The sequence below is a fragment of the Oncorhynchus clarkii genome, chromosome 3, assembly GCF_045791955.1.
Source record: "Oncorhynchus clarkii lewisi isolate Uvic-CL-2024 chromosome 3, UVic_Ocla_1.0, whole genome shotgun sequence".
Taxonomy (NCBI): Eukaryota; Metazoa; Chordata; class Actinopteri; order Salmoniformes; family Salmonidae; genus Oncorhynchus; species Oncorhynchus clarkii.
In genome coordinates, this window is record NC_092149.1 from 16,376,558 (window position 1) to 16,396,706 (window position 20,149).

The 20,149-nt window shown below is 40.0% G+C and overlaps 2 protein-coding genes across 2 annotated transcripts; both read left to right on the forward strand.

Moving 5' to 3' along the window:
• The first annotated feature begins 7,778 nt into the window (after positions 1-7,778).
• Positions 7,779-15,657, forward strand: LOC139389373 (28S rRNA (cytosine-C(5))-methyltransferase-like). The gene is made up of 16 exons (XM_071136091.1): positions 7,779-7,905; positions 8,639-8,766; positions 8,933-8,975; positions 9,076-9,143; positions 9,301-9,557; positions 9,713-9,911; positions 10,059-10,258; positions 10,395-10,484; positions 10,678-10,765; positions 10,923-11,063; positions 13,485-13,624; positions 13,740-13,829; positions 13,940-14,062; positions 14,248-14,345; positions 14,455-14,591; positions 14,700-15,657. Exons 2-16 carry the CDS (start codon positions 8,661-8,663, stop codon positions 15,167-15,169), a joined length of 2,250 nt encoding a protein of 749 aa, XP_070992192.1. The 5' UTR covers positions 7,779-7,905; positions 8,639-8,660; the 3' UTR covers positions 15,170-15,657.
• Positions 15,658-15,879: 222 nt separating this feature from the next.
• LOC139405763 (inhibitor of growth protein 4-like) lies at positions 15,880-20,073 on the forward strand. The gene is made up of 8 exons (XM_071148187.1): positions 15,880-15,937; positions 16,236-16,307; positions 16,811-16,977; positions 17,074-17,188; positions 17,653-17,767; positions 18,018-18,162; positions 18,299-18,360; positions 19,342-20,073. Exons 1-8 carry the CDS (start codon positions 15,901-15,903, stop codon positions 19,379-19,381), a joined length of 753 nt encoding a protein of 250 aa, XP_071004288.1. The 5' UTR covers positions 15,880-15,900; the 3' UTR covers positions 19,382-20,073.
• The last annotated feature ends 76 nt before the right edge of the window (positions 20,074-20,149 follow it).

A 20,149-nucleotide genomic window follows, 5' to 3' on the forward strand; every position in this document is an offset into this window, starting at 1 on the left:
GATACTGTTTTAAATGGCATACAGGTCTGCTCTGACTTTACACGGTTATTGTTCTATTTAGTTATTAATACTTATTTCCAAAAAAGGTCTTAGGAACGTTTATATGTAAAACATTTAGTTATTCAATTATTTTATAATCAGTTTTCATATGTACTTAAAATAGTAGGTACCCTTTTATTTAAATTATTATTTGTTTTATTTCTCAGAATAGTTCCTGATTACACTAAAGAGGGTTTTTAGTCTCTCTTACTACAAGAACCCTTGGTTTGGTCTTGAACATAATTTCCAGTTGAGTTGAATTTCAAAGGTTATGGAATAAGCTATTTTCACTTTAAATTGACTTAAATGGTGCAGATCTCGGTTCCTTATCGTTTACGTTCACTGCTCCTACGTCTTTGACTCATCCTACTACAGTTTATAATTTTATATAATCTTTGCTGTTTTGTCTTTGTCTATATTATCTCTTAATGCTAGGGGGTTACGAAACAGTGTGAAGCGCAAGGCCTTATTTTTATTTGCTAAACAATTTCGAACAGATTTTTGCTTTTTTCAAGAGTCTCACTAAATTTTGGCTGATGCCAACTTCTGGAGGACACAGTGGGGCAACGATATTTGGCTTTCCCATGGATCTGAACGCTCTGCTGGTGTCACTACAATGAAAAATACCTTTTGGTGGTAATATTCTACACTCGGAATGTGACCCCTTTGGTCACTTTATTTGTCTTGTGATCAGTTACAATGACATTACGCTCATTACTGTAAACTTCTACGGGTACAACACCAAACATGAGAATGATAAGTTACAATGACATTACGCTCATTACTGTAAACTTCTACGGGTACAACACCAAACATGAGAATGTTAAGTTACAATGAATGACATTACGCTCATTACTGTAAACTTCTACTGGTACAACACCAAACATGAGAATAATAAGTTACAATGACATTACGCTCATTACTGTAAACTTCTACGGGTACAACACCAAACATGAGAATGTTAAGTTACAATGACATTACGCTCATTACTGTAAACTTCTACTGGCACAACACAAAACATGAGAATGTTAAGTTACAATGACATTACACTCATTACTGTAAACTTCTACGGGTACAACACCAAACATGAGAATGTTAAGTTACAATGAATGACATTACGCTCATTACTGTAAACTTCTACTGGTACAACACCAAACATGAGAATAATAAGTTACAATGACATTACGCTCATTACTGTAAACTTCTACGGGTACAACACCAAACATGAGAATGTTAAGTTACAATGACATTACGCTCATTACTGTAAACTTCTACTGGCACAACACAAAACATGAGAATGTTAAGTTACAATGACATTACACTCATTACTGTAAACTTCTACGGGTACAACACCAAACATGAGAATGTTAAGTTACAATGACATTACACTCATTACTGTAAACTTCTACGGGTACAACACCAAACATGAGAATGTTAAGTTACAATGACATTACACTCATTACTGTAAACTTCTACTAGTACAACACAAAACATGAGAATAATAAGTTACAATGACATTACGCTCATTACTGTAAACTTCTACTGGCACAACACCAAACATGAGAATGATCAGTTACAATGACATTACGCTCATTACTGTAAACTAAGTTACAATGACATTACGCTCATTACTGTAAACTTCTACGGGAGAATGATCAGTTACAATGACATTACGCTCATTACTGTAAACATGACAACACAAAACATGATTAGTTGCTTGACTCTATAGAGAAACATATACTTCATTGGTTATCTAAATTTCCAAATTCGTTATTATTGATAGGAGGGGACTTTAACATTACAATAGATAATTCAACTGATAGATGGCCCCCAGGTAGGCCAACCAATCAGAATTTGGGTTTAATACTTTTTATGGAAAAGTTTGATCTTACTGATATACGGAGAGAGAGGTTTCCGGCCGAAAGATCATTCACTTGGAGTAACAAAACAGGCTCCAGACAATCCAGAATAGATTTTTGGCTTATATCCAAATGTATTGATAGTGAGTGTGTTACTACAAATATTTGTACTACTCCCCTCATAAGGCTATTTACATTGATATCAAAATATTTACCCCTGATACGAACCTTGGTAGAGCATCCTACTGGAAGCTAAATAGCTCATTATTAAATAATGATATAGTTACATTTGAGGTGAAAGATCTGCTCTCACACTTTTGGGAAAGGGCTTGTGAAGAAAAATCTTATTGCAAGAACTGCGAGCTCTTTAAATTTGAGGTGTCCAAATACCTTAGAAAATGTGGTAGTAATCTTGCTAAGACCAGAAGAGCTGTGGAGGAAAAGGTGATCATTAAGATAACTTCCCTTTCTCAGAGGTCCCCAGTCAGCCTCTCTGGGGAGGAGAAGATGGAACTGATTGAGTTACAAAATAAACTGGATAATATATATAGATTAAAAGCAGAATAAGCCTTTATTAGATCTAGAAAAAAATGGATTGAGGAGGGAGAACAGAATTCATCCTATTTCTTTAGACTTGAGAAATTTCACTCTAAAAATAAGAATATCCATAAGTTAAACATTGATGGTGTTATTACAGATGACCAAAAATTAATCGCTAAATACTGCAGCAATTTTTACTGAAAATTGTATAGCTCTACGTACTGTCAGGAATCCACAGATATGTTTTTTAACTCACTGAATAATGTTCACTCTATCAGTGATATAGAATCTAAACAGTGTGATGAACCCATCAAAGTTGAAGAGATTATAGAGTCTATCAAACATCTAAAGAACAATAAATCACCAGGTGTTGATGGAATTACATCAGAATTTTACAAATTATTTTCTGAACAAGTAGCTCCCTTCCTATTTGAAGTCTTTTTTAGAGAGTATTAAAAACAATGTTATCCCTCCTACAATGAGTCAGGGGTTAATAACACTGATACCTAAACCCAAATAAGAAGTGCTGCTCATCGATAACTGGCGTCCAATTTGTCTTCTTAATAATGACTATAAGATATTAGCCTACTTGCAAAAATAATTAAATAAGTCCTGGATGCAATCATTGATTAAACACAGTCTGGCTTCATGAGGAATAGACATATTTCTAACAATGTCAGACTAGTATTAGACGTACTTGACTACTCAGACCTAATAACTGAGGATAGCTTCATATTATTTTTAGATTTTTATAAAGCATTTGACACAGTAGAGCATCAGTTTCTCTTCCACTCCCTTGAGAGACTTGGCTTTGGGGATTTTTTCTGTAAGGCTATTAAGACTCTCTATGCAAATGGTAACAGCTCTATCAAATTGAAATATGGCACCTCACCTAGATTTGAGTTAAAGAGAGGAATTAGGCAAGGTTGTCCTATCTCTCCGTACCTGTTTTTATTAATCACCCAACTTTTTACAAATTCTTTAAACAATAGTCCTGTACAAGGTATCTCCATAGCTGGTAAAGAAAGTATTATAAGCCAGCTGGCTGACGATACTACACTTTTTCTGAAAGACGCTAACCAAATTCCCATATCGATCAATGTGATACAATCCTTTTCCAAAGCGTCTGGTCTACAGTGCCTTGCGAAAGTATTCGGCCCCCTTGAACTTTGCGACCTTTTGCCACATTTCAGGCTTCAAACATAAAGATATAAAACTGTATTTTTTTGTGAAGAATCAACAACAAGTGGGACACAATCATGAAGTGGAACGACATTTATTGGATATTTCAAACTTTTTTAACAATGCAAAAACTGAAAAATTGGGCGTGCAAAATTATTCAGCCCCTTTACTTTCAGTGCAGCAAACTCTCTCCAGAAGTTCAGTGAGGATCTCTGAATGATCCAATGTTGACCTAAATGACTAATGATGATAAATACAATCCACCTGTGTGTAATCAAGTCTCTGTATAAATGCACCTGCACTGTGATAGTCTCAGAGGTCCGTTAAAAGCGCAGAGAGCATCATGAAGAACAAGGAACACACCAGGCAGGTCCGAGATACTGTTGTGAAGAAGTTTAAAGCCGGATTTGGATACAAAAAGATTTCCCAAGCTTTAAACATCCCAAGGAGCACTGTGCAAGCGATAATATTGAAATGGAAGGAGTATCAGACCACTGCAAATCTACCAAGACCTGGCCGTCCCTCTAAACTTTCAGCTCATACAAGGAGAAGAGTGATCAGAGATGCAGCCAAGAGGCCCATGATCACTCTGGATGAACTGCAGAGATCTACAGCTGAGGTGGGAGACTCTGTCCATAGGACAACAATCAGTCGTATATTGCACAAATCTGGCCTTTATGGAAGAGTGGCAAGAAGGAAGCCATTTCTTAAAGATATCCATAAAAAGTGTCGTTTAAAGTTTGCCACAAGCCACCTGGGAGACACACCAAACATGTGGAAGAAGGTGCTCTGGTCAGATGAAACTAAAATTGAACTTTTTGGCAACAATGCAAAACGTTATGTTTGGCGTAAAAGCAACACAGCTGAACACACCATCCCCACTGTCAAACATGGTGGTGGCAGCATCATGGTTTGGGCCTGCTTTTCTTCAGCAGGGACAGGGAAGATGGTTAAAATTGATGGGAAGATGGATGGAGCCAAATACAGGACCATTCTGGAAGAAAACCTGATGGAGTCTGCAAAAGACCTGAGACTGGGACGAAGATTTGTCTTCCACAAGACAATGATCCAAAACATAAAGCAAAATCTACAATGGAATGGTTCAAAAATAAACATATCCAGGTGTTAGAATGGCCAAGTCAAAGTCCAGACCTGAATCCAATCGAGAATCTGTGGAAAGAACTGAAAACTGCTGTTCACAAATGCTCTCCATCCAACCTCACTGAGCTCGAGCTGTTTTGCAAGGAGGAATGGGAAAAAATGTCAGTCTCTCGATGTGCAAAACTGATAGAGACATACCCCAAGCGACTTACAGCTGTAATCGCAGCAAAAGGTGGCGCTACAAAGTATTAACTTAAGGGGGCTGAATAATTTTGCACGCCCAATTTTTCAGTTTTTGATTTGTTAAAAAAGTTTGAAATATCCAATAAATGTCGTTCCACTTCATGATTGTTTCCCACTTGTTGTTGATTCTTCACAAAAAAATACAGTCTTATATCTTTATGTTTGAAGCCTGAAATGTGGCAAAAGGTCGCAAAGTTCAAGGGGGCCGAATACTTTCGCAAGGCACTGTATATCTTAACATTAAGAAATGTGAACACATGGCTGTCAAAGATTGTGACACCTTCATATTATGGTATTCCAGTAAAATAAGAACTTACATATTTAGGCATAACCATTACAAAGGATCAGAAGTCTAGAGGCTTACTAAATTTGAACTCTCTTATTAAAAACCCCCAGAAGAAGCTAAATCAATGGCTACAGAGGGACTTATCTTTAAAAGGAAGAAAAAGTCCTAATAAGCAAGGCTGAAGGTATCTCTAGACTAACATATGGTGCGCTATCTTTATATCTTGACCGTAAAATAAGCAAGGAGATAGACCAGATGCTTTTCAACTTTCTTTGGAGAAACCGTACCCATTACATTAGGAAAACTGTTGTAATGAACACTTATGAGAATGGAGGACTGAATTTTCTGGATTTTACTACTTTAAATAATACTTTTAAGATCAATTGGATAAAACAATTCCTAAGAAGACCCACTTCTATCTGGAATTTTATTCCTCATCATGTCTACTCTACTTTTGGTGGACTTAACTTCATGTTTTGCAATTATAATTTGACAAAGTTCCAGTGAAACTTTCTGCTTTTCATCGGCAGGTTTTCTTGTCATGGTCCTTCATTTATAAACACAATTTTTCTCCACACAGAGATTATATATGGAATAATCGGGATATATTGTATAAAAATACCTCTCTGTTTTTAGAATATTGGTTCTGAAATAATATCCTATTGGTGAGCCAACTGGTAAATGCAGAGGGTCTTTTACTCAGTTATAAAGAATTCTTATCACTTTACAAGGTCCCTGTAACACCTAAAGATTTTGCAATTGTTTTAGATGCCATTCCCTCAGGTGTTGCTATGTTATTCAGGAACGTGTCAAGACCTGACCCTTAGCCTACCTTCCATTGACCCTGTTGACTCATCAGTAGGAAAGATTTTTCTCTTTTGGTCCATTCAACAACAGAGCGATACGATCCTTGTTTCAGCAGGATGTTGTATACCTTATGTCATGCCTTATTGGAATGGATTTATTGATAATATCTGTTGGAAAAAGTTTGGATGTTGCAACACACATACCTACTTGTTAACAAACTTAACAAAATTATTCATAAATATTATCCAGCCAACCACTATATGAAGAAGTTTAAGGAAAACATCAACTCAAATTGCTCCTTTTGTAATGACCACCCAGAAACAGTTGTGCATCTTTTTTGGCATTGTATGCATGTCAGAAAACTGTGGCAAGACATCAGTAGGTTTATAATTGAACACATTTATGAAGATTTTACACTATTGTGGAGAGATGTACTGTTTGGATTCTTTACATACAATAGAAATAAGCGGAATCATTTTTATGTAATTAATTTCATTATTCTTTTGGCCAAATTTCATATACACAAATGTAAATTTACAAACAGAAAACCACATTTTCGTACCCTACAAAAATAAATTGAACTGTATTTTAAGACAGTTAACTGCTCTACTAACAAAAAAGCTGTTAGAATTGTAAGTATATGCATGTCCCTTAAGGTCCTTGTGTAATTGTAATGTGATATTGTACCCCCTAGCTCGATTGTCTATTGTTTGTAATCTATGTATGCTTGTGTTCCCTCATGTGCTTTATGTATTGATTTGAAATTAATAAAAAATAAAATTAAAATAAAAACATTGACCATATAATGTAATGTTGTTACATGTAACTAACTAGCTTGACTTGCCACCGTGTGAAACATGTATGCTACCATATGTTACTAAAAAGAGCAAACAATATTATAAAATGTAATCCAGGAGTTTCTGTTTGAATTCTGGTTCTCTCACAACACAAGTCACTCAGAAAAGCATCTGTAGGCAGAAGCATGCTACATGTACATTTGGCATTTGAAAAAAAATACAGCTGTGCTATGCTACCGAATGCAAAATGTATCTTTATCATAAAAGTGTAGTGCAATATTCCCTTTTTTTGCCACACACACATACTCTCTCACTAGGGACAAATGTTTTGGCTACTTGTCCAGAGAGGTTTGAGCTTTAGAAGTGGATCTGCAGCAAAAGTAGACCTTTACTGCCATCTACAGGTCAAAGGTCAGACTAGCATTCAGTAAAATGTAAACATGGGCGATCCACAGAAAATGGAAATGTGTGTGTTTCTGTTTGAGAAGTTAAACCAGTTAATTCCCTTATAACTGAGTGTCCTGCATCATGTATTATTTTATTGGTTATAAATTAAATACGGTTTATTTTACAGTAAAAAAAGAAAAAAAAGAAAGGACCTTCCACCCCCACCTGGGATATGGCTGCCTGATGAATTAAGGGTCGAAACGTTGTTATAAATATCACCTGGGAGCATGAGCAGCAGTGCGCAGCGTTTTCCTATCTGTTTTCCATCAGCTCATGAAAAATGGGACCAACACTTTGCATGTTGCGTTTCTATTTTTGTTCAGTATATAATCGATTTTTTTTTGTATTATTCTCTCTGATTGTCAATGTCCCAGGGAAATAACATATTATTAATCGGGACAACGCATCCAACTGAAACATTTTCACGTAGGTCTACACGAAACGAAATGAGCATTTTGCCTTCGTATATCACATGCGCCGGAAACGCATGGTTGTTTCTTCCGGAAATCAACGTGCGCGAGGAAAAAAACACATGTGCGTAAATTTGATCTGTTAACTGGAATCAAGGATCGAATAAATACATTATACTTTAACTATTGCAAAGGTGGGTTTTGGAGAGTTGTAAAGATAAATGCCTTGATTGTTTGTGCCATACACAAGTGAATGAACAAGTCATGGTGACGGACATGCACTGCGTATGTGATATCAAATTCCAACTAACGAACATTCTTTACTGCTCATAGCAGCCTCATGAGATGAATGTTGGGTTGTCTCTAGACTGCAACTCGTCTGTTTTTTGTTTTTTTTGTAAGTCAACGTGTCGTTAGCTAATTACCGGCACATCATCATACTTGAATATAGGGCGATACCATTGATGGATAACGTTAGCATGCGTGGAAAAGTGTACTAACATTAGCAGTTGTCAACTAGTTAGCTAGATAGCTACCTAACATTCTTATGACGAGAATGCTGTCATGTGAAAAGGACTTTCCACGTATTATAATAACCAACGTTACATATTACACCGTGATGTTAGAGACAACTTTTTTCTATTTCACATAGCTTTTTATTTCCCCACGTCAGTGCTGGTCAGAGTTAGGAGGTGATATGTTCTCAGGAGCATTTTCAGTAAACACTTCAAGTTAAGCTGATTTGTCGTTATTTATCATTTTGTTATTTGCAACATTCTTGGAACAGATTCTGAGCAACATGTTACTGAGAATACCATCTTTCAGAGCTGCCATCAGTGCATAGATAGTGACTACTTTAATCCCATTCTGATCCTATGCCGTAGTGTGTAAATCCAACATGATCATGAGCTATATCTTCTCTCCAAGACTACCTGTGTAGGTGTCAGTCATGGGCAGGAAGTTGGATCCCACCACTTATGTGAAGAAGGGGCCGGGGCGGAAGTCCAGGAAGCAGAAAGGAGCAGAGACTGAGCTGGCCAAGTTCTTAACGGATGGTGAGAGGGATGCTATTATAACATACAGCTTCTAAAGAGCTGAAGTCATGCTCAGTATAACTTCACTTGCTGGGAGTACAGTGGCACTAAAGCAAAGATGCATGACTGGGAATGAGACATGAAGCTTTAGAGGTTGATGCTCACTAACTATGCTTGTCATTGGCAGAGGATACTGCACCAAAACGACTGTCAAGCAGGTCCAGGAAAAGGTCAGTTTGTAGTCTTTTGTATGTTATGTCGTCAATCCCTTTTTTTAAACCACTATGTAATGTGTCACACACTTTTGCTGAAGATGATGATGTTTTGTAGAGCTGGGAAGCGAGCTCAAGTGACCAAAAAGCCCAAGGAAAGCATTGAGAAGGAGGAGCCAAAAAAAGGTAAGTTACTGTTAATTTGTAAGCATTGGGGGGGGGGTAAGTCACCCCAGTCCATGTGGATCCAGAGTCAGACAGCCCCATCCACTCACTGTGTTCTCAATACAATAGCCATGAATGTCTATGGGGATTTAATTGGTTTGTTTCCCCTGTTCTCAAGGATTCACAGATGAAAACAGTGAATGGCTGAAGCCAGCAAAGAGGAAGCGTGAGGTCGGCCAATCAGATAACGAGGACGACAGTGACAGCCAATGGGAGCAGGAAGAGGACGAGGGACAAGAGGGAGGGGAGAACAATAAAGGGAAAAACATTCTAATTGAGGGAGATGGTGATGATGACGATGACCTGGTTGATGACTACGGTGCATTGGAGGACAGCAGTGAAGGAGAGGGGGAAGTAGATGGTGATGGAGAGGAGGTATGTTAAATTATTCACTGAATTTGTGTCCAGGACATGTTCTATATAGCAAAACAATGTTCGTCCTTCAAAGTTCTTACTGTTCTTTAGCAAGGTGTTGAATCTTTGTCTGTTGAATCATCTGTTCCGTACTCCTCTTTTCATCCCTCGTTCAGCTGCTCCCCATCGAGCGAGCTGCCAGGAAGCAGAAGAAGCTGCAGGAAGCAATGGGCCAGGAGAGTGGTGATGATGATGATGATGATAATAAGGGGAAGAGTGGAGATGAAGACATGGATGAAGATGACACGGTACAGGCTAATTTAGATGATATGGACAAATTCATACTACCTGGAGCAGAGGAGATAGCAAAAGAGGGTCAGTTTAAAGCTTAGATTTGTACTTTTTTTTTTGATTTGACAGTTCTGCTTTTTGTTATGCCAGTTTACACATTGCTACATGTTCTTTATCAGTGCCTGTGGACTCCATCTGTACTGAGTTTCTTTCTCTCTCCTGTGATTGCAGGTGTTTTGCTTGTAGACCTGCAGACCATCCACCAGAGAATAAAGGACAACGTGGATGTTCTCTCTCACTTTGCAACCAAGAGAGAGGAGGGGAAAGAGAGAACAGAGTACCTCTCTCTCCTCAAAAAGGATCTTTCCACTTACTACAGCTACAACAATTTCCTCATAGACAAACTGCTGGATATCTTCCCAGTGTCAGAGGTATGTGTCATTGCTTTGTTCTCCCAAATGTCATAGAAACACAAAATGAACAGGAATCTATGCAAGGTTACGTTTTGTTGTAACGGTTTTGTCATCATGCTGAACTAAGGCTTCCCTCGTTTTATGTGCTTTGTAGCTGATTGATTTCCTGGAGGCCAATGAAATTCAGCGACCTGTCACCATTCGGACCAATACACTGAAGACAAGGAGGAGGGACTTGGCTCAGGTAACAAATCTATTTCAAGTTGGATCAAATAAAGGTGCACCAAATCCACCCCTACCCCCTAGGCATTTGTGTATCTCTGAAAGGATTAAGACTAAAGGTCCATTTGGAATTGACCAAAGGATAATTGGATGCTATTAGTAATGCCTGTTCCTCTGCCAGACTGACCAAGTGACATGTATGTTGTTTGTCCCAGGCCCTGATCAACAGAGGGGTGAATCTGGATCCTCTGGGGAAGTGGTCTAAAGTGGGCCTGGTCATCTTCGACTCCTCGGTACCCATCGGTCAGTACCAGCACAGTGAAACCTTTTTATATTTGTATGAAAGATTAGAATGTTAATTCTCTCTCTACTACTGTTATCCTGCTTTCTGTGTGTTATGAGTAAGTATACATTGATGAATTGATGAGTGTATACCCTAGCTGTGTTTTCTTGTTCCCAGGTGCGACCCCAGAGTACCTAGCTGGTCACTACATGCTGCAGGGAGCCTCCAGCTTCCTGCCTGTCATGGCTCTCTCTCCCCAGGAGGGGGAGACTGTGCTCGACATGAGCTCAGCTCCTGGGGGAAAGACCACCTATATGGGTGAGGATGTTAAAAATGAGAGTTGAATGACCATGATCACAATACTGTTTACTGCTGTTGATCTCTACAATTAGCCTAACAATCAAGGGCAGCCTTTCTTGTGTTGCGACATTGTGTTGCGACATGCAGCAGCCGTTTTTCTCTTGCTATGTCTGTCAATAACCACGTTTCCATCCACAGTTTTTATGTGAGTAAATTCATAATGTATAAAAATATATATATTACTATAAATGCCGACATATCATTTGTTCGGTCGACATGGTGGGATCTTTTTGTCTAAAATTAATTATGCGAGAAATTTTGGTGGAAACGTGACTTGGGAAACCATGCAATTTATTAGGCTACAAATGAAATAAGTTAGGATAAACTTCACAGGGTGGTGAACTTGATGCTCCTCTCCAATAAATATCATGGGTCTTGTTCTGGTGACATGATGATCGATGCATGACTGCCGTTTGACAAATAAAACTATTCTCGCTCTCATCCATAAAAAAAGGAATGTAGACTAGCCTACCCGGACTGCATCTGAGAGTGCACGTACCAAGACCAGACTAAATCAAATCAAATCAAATCAAATTTTATTTGTCACATACACATGGTTAGCAGATGTTAATGCGAGTGTAGCGAAATGCTTGTGCTTCTAGTTCCGACAATGCAGTAATAACCAACAAGTAATCTAACTAACAATTCCAAAACTACTGTCTTGTACACAGTGTGAGGGGATAAAGAATATGTACATAAGGATATATGAATGAGTGATGGTACAGAGCAGCATAGGCAGATACAGTAGATGGTATCGAGTACAGTATATACATATGAGATGAGTATGTAAACAAAGTGGCATAGTTAAAGTGGCTAGTGATACATGTATTACATAAGGATACAGTCGATGATATAGAGTACAGTATATACGTATGCATATGAGATGAATAATGTAGGGTAAGTAACATTATATAAGGTAGCATTGTTTAAAGTGGCTAGTGATATATTTACATAATTTCCCATCAATTCCCATTATTAAAGTGGCTGGAGTTGAGTCAGTGTCAGTGTGTTGGCAGCAGCCACTCAATGTTAGTGGTGGCTGTTTAACAGTCTGATAGCCTTGAGATAGAAGCTGTTTTTCAGTCTCTCGGTCCCAGCTTTGATGCACCTGTACTGACCTCGCCTTCTGGATGATAGCGGGGTGAACAGGCAGTGGCTCGGGTGGTTGATGTCCTTGATGATCTTTATGGCCTTCCTGTGACATCGGGTGGTGTAGGTGTCCTGGAGGGCAGGTAGTTTGCCCCCAGTGATGCGTTGTGCAGACCTCACTACCCTCTGGAGAGCCTTACGGTTGAGGGCGGAGCAGTTGCCGTACCAGGCGGTGATACAGCCCGCCAGGATGCTCTCGATTGTGCATCTGTAGAAGTTTGTGAGTGCTTTTGGTGACAAGCCGAATTTCTTCAGCCTCCTGAGGTTGAAGAGGCGCTGCTGCGCCTTCTTCACAATGCTGTCTGTGTGAGTGGACCAATTCAGTTTGTCTGTGATGTGTATGCCGAGGAACTTAAAACTTGCTACCCTCTCCACTACTGTTCCATCGATGTGGATAGGGGGGTGTTCCCTCTGCTGTTTCCTGAAGTCCACAATCATCTCGTTAGTTTTGTTGACGTTGAGTGTGAGGTTATTTTCCTGACACCACACTCCGAGGGCCCTCACCTCCTCCCTGTAGGCCGTCTAGGCACATTTGCTGTGTAACGCAACAGTTTTTGTGACAAAACTATCAGCAGAGTTGAAAAGGTGATGGAAACTTTAGATATTTATTCGGTACATGAGAACTTAAGTGTGAAAGTACATTTTGTGTGCACTACGTCATCACGGAAGTCAGTTTAGTGAAAACACACCACTTGTGGGAAAATGTGCATACTTTCTTTATGCAGACTTTGGAATATTTGTATGAAAATCTGTTGACGATTGTTTGGAAACCTAGTTACTGACAGTTACTTAATTAGCCATGTCAGCAAACACTTTTTAGATTGGTAAGTTAGTCTAGCCAGCTATCTAATCATGGCCGAATACTGACCGTGCACGTGCCCAAGGGCCCTGACCTCCAAGGGGCCCCCCCATTGATTTTGTTAGGCACTCTCACTCAGATATCATATTAAAATGCCATAAGTCATGGCAAAGTGTGTAGAATTGCAGGAAATTAACTTTAAAACTAAAATGTTTTGCCTGCGAGGTGGGGGAGCCCCCCCAACCATATCTTGCTTAGGGCCCTCAAAAGGGGGCATGTTTTCATGTGCTTCGGTCCCATGAAAACACTTAATTTCTCATTTGGGCCCGATCCTGAACAATATGAAGAACCCCTGATCTGGTGGCTTGACAGGCAAGACTTGTATTTTTATTGGATAACTTATTTATTGTGTATATGTGTGTGTCCCACAGCCCAGTTGATGAGGAACACAGGTGTGATTGTGGCCAATGATGCCAGTGCTGACAGACTGAAGAGTGTGGTGGGCAACATCCACCGTCTGGGAGTCACCAACTCAATGATCTGTAACTACGACGGGAGGCAGTTCCCTAAGGTAATGAGGGGTTCTTGCTCTACATGCAGTTTATACATGTACTGTATGACACAATATAAGTAAGTATGTTACACCCATTGATGGTATGTTAACCTGTTGGTTACTATATTTGCAGGTAATGGGTGGGTTTGACAGAGTGCTGCTTGATGCTCCCTGCTCAGGCACAGGAGTAATCTCCAAAGACCCTGCTGTGAAGACCAGTAAAGTGAGAAAAACCTATTATACACTACATGGGCCTTTAGATTTATAGTAGACACTGGCCTTTAATGACAACTTCCTGTTCATGTCTTCCTAATCCTACGTCCTGTCTCTCAGGACGAGTCTGACATCCAGCGGTTGGCCCATCTGCAGAAGGAGCTCATCCTGGCGGCCATCGACTCGGTCAACGCTGAGTCTCCCTCTGGAGGCTATCTGGTGTACTGCACATGCTCTATAATGGTGGGTACACAGTGTCACACTGATGACAAATAAACACAATCTAAATTGTGGGGCTTTACTTACAATAAATCATTGCAATTCACTTTATCGTAGACTTTTTGTTTTTGGTGCATGTACAACATGTCTGATGGTTAAATTCATTTGGACTAGAATAGCTGAAATGACGTAATTGACTTCATCACCAGGTGGAGGAGAACGAGTGGGTAGTGGACTATGCTCTTAAGAAAAGAAACGTCAAACTCGTCCAGACTGGACTGGACTTTGGCAAAGAAGGTTTCACCAGGTAAAGGGGTTATAAGAACACCACATTATTCACATTCATCCAGATATTTACCCGTACCACCCTAACCATTTCCTCATGCAATATGAACAAATATATTTCCTCCATTTAGATTCAAAGAGAGACGATTCCATCCCTCTCTGAAACTCTCACGCCGGTTCTATCCTCATTCCCACAACATGGACGGTTTCTTTGTGGCCAAGCTGAAAAAGTTCTCCAACACGGTCCCAACCACAGCAGTTGACAAAGGTAAAGTAGATGTCATCTTGGATCTAATAAACCACAATGCTTTTTCCAGTGTCATGGAAACATCACTTGTGTTATAATAAACTAACATCCTGTTATTGTCACTTTCAGACGGAGAAGAGGAAACCGAGCCATCTGAGGCAGTAGAGGTTACAGCTGATTCCTCTGATGAGGACATGCCATCTAAAGCAGGGTCTAAGAACAAGTCCAAGAAGCAGAAGCCAGTCCCTGGCACGCCAACTGTGTCACAGAAGGCCACAGCCAACGGGAAGCCAGCCAAAAGCATCGGCAAGAAAACAACAAACCCAAGCACCTTGAAAAAGAATGAGAAACCAACTGGGCCGAAAAAGGCAAAGATCGCTAAGATGGATGGTGGGACTGTGAAAGTGGATGGAGAGCTCAAGAAGTCCAACACAGTCAAAACAGAAGGGGAAACGACCAAACAGTCAAAGGAAGGGAGCAGGTTTGAGAAAAAGGGCGATAAACAGAGGAAATCCCCCATGCAGAGCAAGAAGAGAATGGGGAAGAACAAATTCAATAAGTTGAAGAAGCTGCTGAAAAAAGAAGAGGTTGGACAATGAACATGTATAAAATGTTTATGAAAATTAAGACTAATTATTTTGCAGTTGTCGCTAGTCAGAGAGGTCTAATTTTCATGACAGAACAGTAATTTTCACAAAAGTTGAGCAGAGCATGTTGGCGTTGTTAAATATTGCCTCCCTTTAGACTGAAAATCCCTGCAGTAGGCCCTCCTTCGAGGGCCCTGAGCCTCAGCCCCTTTTGGAGTAGATAGATGATGTCCCTAACCACGCAGATACTGGATCAGAAATGTTTCATGGCCCTCGTGGATGATTGGTTCTAGGTTAGGAATATGGTAATATGATCCTAGCTCTGGTTGAGGGCAACGTTCTAACTTCAACTCGTTAAGCATCACAATTTCACATTTTATTCCTTCCTTGCAATGTTATCTGTTTGGTTTAATTTCATTTTCTGTCTTTTGGTCAAATTGATATGTATTGTAAAGACTAATCCTTGAGACAATAAAATGTTTCAGATTGTTTGCCATATACCCCCATCTTGTGTTTATTTTTATATTACTGCGGTATTGTTGGCTGTGTATGACATCAAATATGTTATTAGATAGTTTTCATAAACGGTATGTTTAATCAATTACATTCAGTCTCTGACACGTGCAAATACAATATCCGTATGCATTATCGATTGATAATAAAATACCGGTACTTAGATTTGATTTCGGATAAAACCGAAGAACACGTCCTCGCCGGAAGTTGTGTTGTTTACATTTTCCAAGATGGCGGCGGGAATGTATTTGGAACACTATTTGGACAGTGAGTTCATTTTCTATTTAAAAGATTTAAAGATAAAAATCTGCTTATGTTTTCGATAGTTTAACTATCAATTTAAATTTGTCTGTATGTTTAGTCAATGCATTGCAAGAAGGAATGCTTTATTTGGAGAATTAGGCCGCTAGCTACCTAGCTAAGCAACACCAACGGTCGTTTTGCCTGCTAGGCAATAGCCTAGCTAGAGTATCATCACAAATTGAATATACATTTGTTATACCAATAGTTTGTATTTTTAGTGACTATTAGTCAAAAGTTGATGATTGTTAATTTCTCGCCACAGGCATAGAGAACCTGCCATTTGAACTGCAGAGGAACTTCAATTTGATGAGGGACTTGGATCAACGTACGGAGGGTGAGAAATAACACTAACTACAACTGTTACCAACCAATTCACTACTCTGCAGAGTATGTGTGAACCATGTTTACAATGCATAATAAAGTAGCAGTCAGCCCACCCACAAGTTGTGCATTTGAATTGCCCATGATGAATGTATGCAAATGAAATCTGTCTAGCCTCCAGAACATTCATGTCCACGGTTCTCAACAATTTACCATTCAATGATCTAATCTTCAAACATCGTCAGGTCATATAGACCAAAAGCTGCACTAGAATTCTGTGAGAAGTCTTTACATAGCAGTACTTTGTTGAGCTTTTGAAGGGCACAGGCATGGGATTTCTTAGATCCATTCATACTTGTAAAAGCCCTAGATACACATACTTCATTAAAAATACATGTTATGTGGAAGCAAGTGACACAGTAACACACATCACATAAGGCTGATATTCTCAGACAAGTGCCATCAATAAAATTGCTTATCCAAACTTCTCACCCAACCCATCTGTCTTTCTCACAGATCTAAAGGGTCAGATCGACTCCCTGGCAAAGGATTACACATCCAACGCCAGGACCCTCTCGTCTGAACAGAAGCTTACTATTCTGAGGCAGATCCAGCAGTCGTACAGCAAAAGCAAGGAGTTTGGGGATGACAAAGTGCAACTGGCCATGCAGACTTATGAGATGGTCAGTAGTAGTACTTTGGAGCTCTGTGCGTCTTTTTGTATTGGAGCCTGTGTGGGTCAGTCAAATGAATCCTAAAGTGCAGTGGTTGTTCCCTAGGTGGACAAGCACATCCGGAGACTGGACACAGACCTGGCCCGCTTTGAGGCCGACCTGAAGGAGAAGCAGATAGAGAGCACAGACTATGATTCCACCTCCAGTAAGGGAAAGAAATGTACGTATTTGAAGTGTGTGTGTTTGTGTGTACGTTCGGGTCTGTTTCGCATGAGTGTTTGCCTTGTAGCATCTTGGCACACTTCAAAATATCAAATCATTCCGAGAAAAAACGATGGTAAATGTATTGTCATTTTGGAGTCACTTTTATTGTAAATAAGAATATATTTCTAAATACTCTACATTCATGTGGATGCTACCATGATTACGGATAGTCCTGAATGAATCGTGAATAATGAGTGAAAGAGGCATAAATATCATGTATGTACAAAAAAAAAAAGTGTTGTAATTTGTTAATAAAAGTGTTGTAATTTCTAAACGATTCACCCGATATGGACAAAAATACCCTCAAATGAAAGCTGACCGTCTGCACTTTAACCCCATAGTCATTGTATCATTAAAATGTCACTTATCCAATACTTTTGGAGCTCACTGTATATTTAAAGCTATGTTCTGATATTTCAGGTGAGTCCAGGGGGCTGAAAGAGAAGAAGGTGGCTAAAACTCGGTCTAAAGTGAAAAGCTCAGATGAAGATGGCAGTCCGAAGAGTGCACAGAAGAAAGTCAAACTTCTCCAGCCGTGCGTTTGTTATTGTGCACTCTATCACTTCCTTCCTTGAAGACAATCTCTTTCATTGGCCTTAATTGTGTGTGTGTGTGTGTGTGTGTGTGTGTGTGTGTGTGTGTGTGTGTGTGTGTGTGTGTGTGTGTGTGTGTGTGTGTGTGCGTGTGTGCGTGTGTGCGTGTGTGCGTGTGTGCGTGTGTGCGTGCGTGCGTGCGTGCGTGCGTGCGTGCGTGCGTGCGCGCTCACCCACAACTCTCATTGTCAGGGGGGAGTTCACTGCTCCAGCTGCTAATTTTGGGAATGTGCATCCCTCTGACGTGCTGGACATGCCAGTGGACCCCAATGAGCCCACCTACTGCCTGTGTCACCAGGTGTCCTATGGAGAGATGATTGGCTGTGACAACACAGACGTGAGTTTCCCCAGAAACCTCTGAGTTTCCCCCAGTGTGTGCACTGACCTGACCTATATTGTTGTGTTGATCCTGGGTCTTGAAAGCTACAGTGTGTACAGACTTCATCAAACCCCTGTGTTGATTGTTTTTGCAGTGTTCCATCGAGTGGTTCCACTTTGCCTGCGTGGGCCTGACGACGAAACCAAGAGGGAAATGGTGAGGGAATCAGCCAACCTCCACAGACTAACTGTACATACTACACTCACTGGCCAGTTTATTAGATACACACATCTAGTACAGGGTCAGACCACCCTTTGCCTCTAGAACAGCCTGAATTCTTTGGGGCATGGATTCTACAAGTCAGAAACATTCCACAGGGATGTTTGTCCTGCTGACGCGATGGCATCACACAGTTGCTGCAGATTGGACAGTGGTACGCAGGTGACACCAGGCAGGATGGGTCCATGGACTGCTTATGCTAAATCCTGACTCTGCCATCAGCATGACGCAACAGGAACCGGGATTCGTTGGAACAGGTGATGTTTTTCCACTCCTCAATCGTCCGGTGTTGGTGATCACGTGTCCACTGAAGCCACTCTTCTTGTTTTTAGCTGATAGGAGTGGAACCCGGTGTGGTCGTCTGCTGTAATAGCCCATTCGTGCCAAGGATCGATAAGTTGTGCATTCCTAGAGGCCGTTCTGCACAGCACTGTTGCATTGCGCCGTTATTTGTCTGTTTGCGGTCCCGCCTGTTATCTTGTACGATTCTTGCCCTTCTCCTTCGACCTCTCATCAACGCTTACAGTTTTTGCTCACAGGACTGCTGCTGACTGGAGTTTTTTTTGTTTGTCACACCGTTCTCGGTAAACCGCAGACACTGCCGTGTGTGAAAAGTTCAGGAGGGCAGCTGTTTCTGAGATATTGGATCCGACGCGCCTGGCAATGACGATCATACCACACTCAATCGCTTAGGTCACTTGTTTTGCCAATTTTAACGTTCAATCAAACAGTAACTGAATGCCGGCTTTATATAGCAAGCTACGGCCATGTGACTCACTGTCTGTAGGAGCGATCCATTTTTATAAACAGGGTGGTGTACCTGATAAACTGGCCGGTGAGTGTGTATCTTACATAACGGAAATAATGATGGGATTTTAAGGTTTACAACTGAATATTTCCTTTTTTCTAACTCTGCAGGTATTGTCCACGCTGCTCTCAAGACAGAAAGAGAAAGTAAGCCCCTAAGGTAGAGGGGCCAACCGATTGTAGAGTCAGGATACTACGTTAGTAATGAAGAGAAAGTAACATGACAGTATTACATTGTTTATCAGTCTTCTAGCATTGAACAATTGGTGCTTTCTTTTTTTGTTTACTTGATTGTTCTGTCTTGGTTTAATGCAGTGTGATGGAGATATGTGGTTACAGATGTATTTAAAAATGTTTCAGAGGTTATGAGAGTTGATAGGTACGAGAGTTGCTTTGTTTTTAAATTTTTATGTTTCTATTTTTTTGTAACTGAACAATAAACACTAAAATGTGACAGTTCGTGTCCATAATATTGCAGTGTGTGTTTGACTACATGTGATTGACTGGAGTGAAGTGGATTGACGTATTGTAATGGATGCAGTGTTGGACCATGGAGAACTGTTGTGCTTTCAAGTTTGTTACATAATTTTCGATTATATTGTGTGCGCTCTAAAACACGTATTTTAGCCTGACTGAGTGGGGAAATGTTAATTCAAGACATTAGTGCTTTTATCTGTGTGGTAGTTAGTTGATTGAACTACTTTTGACTTTTTACATTTTCAAAATGATAGATCTGGTTAAGAGCGAATACATTGCATAAGGGAAATATCAAAACTGTAGCTGACACCTGGGTACATGTGAGGAAAATTGTATTTTCAGTTTGAATACAGCTACTACCTCAAATCAGTCTTGTCCTTTTTGTCCTTTATCATGTAGATTGGTTCTGAACAGCATAGCTACAATTGTATGTTGCATGAGG

Excerpts from the sequence above, each read along its gene's own strand:
- LOC139405763 (XM_071148187.1), top strand. The coding sequence starts at position 15,901 with ATGGCGGCGGGAATGTATTTGGAACACTATTTGGACA. Across the intron at positions 15,938-16,235 it reads TTTGGAACACTATTTGGACA|GCATAGAGAACCTGCCATTT; the intron begins GTGAGTTCATTT and ends TTCTCGCCACAG. Across the intron at positions 16,978-17,073 it reads CCATGCAGACTTATGAGATG|GTGGACAAGCACATCCGGAG; the intron begins GTCAGTAGTAGT and ends GTTGTTCCCTAG.
- LOC139389373 (XM_071136091.1), top strand. The coding sequence starts at position 8,661 with ATGGGCAGGAAGTTGGATCCCACCACTTATGTGAAGAAGGGGCCGGGG. Across the intron at positions 10,485-10,677 it reads GGAGGAGGGACTTGGCTCAG|GCCCTGATCAACAGAGGGGT; the intron begins GTAACAAATCTA and ends TGTTTGTCCCAG. Across the intron at positions 14,063-14,247 it reads ACTGCACATGCTCTATAATG|GTGGAGGAGAACGAGTGGGT; the intron begins GTGGGTACACAG and ends CTTCATCACCAG.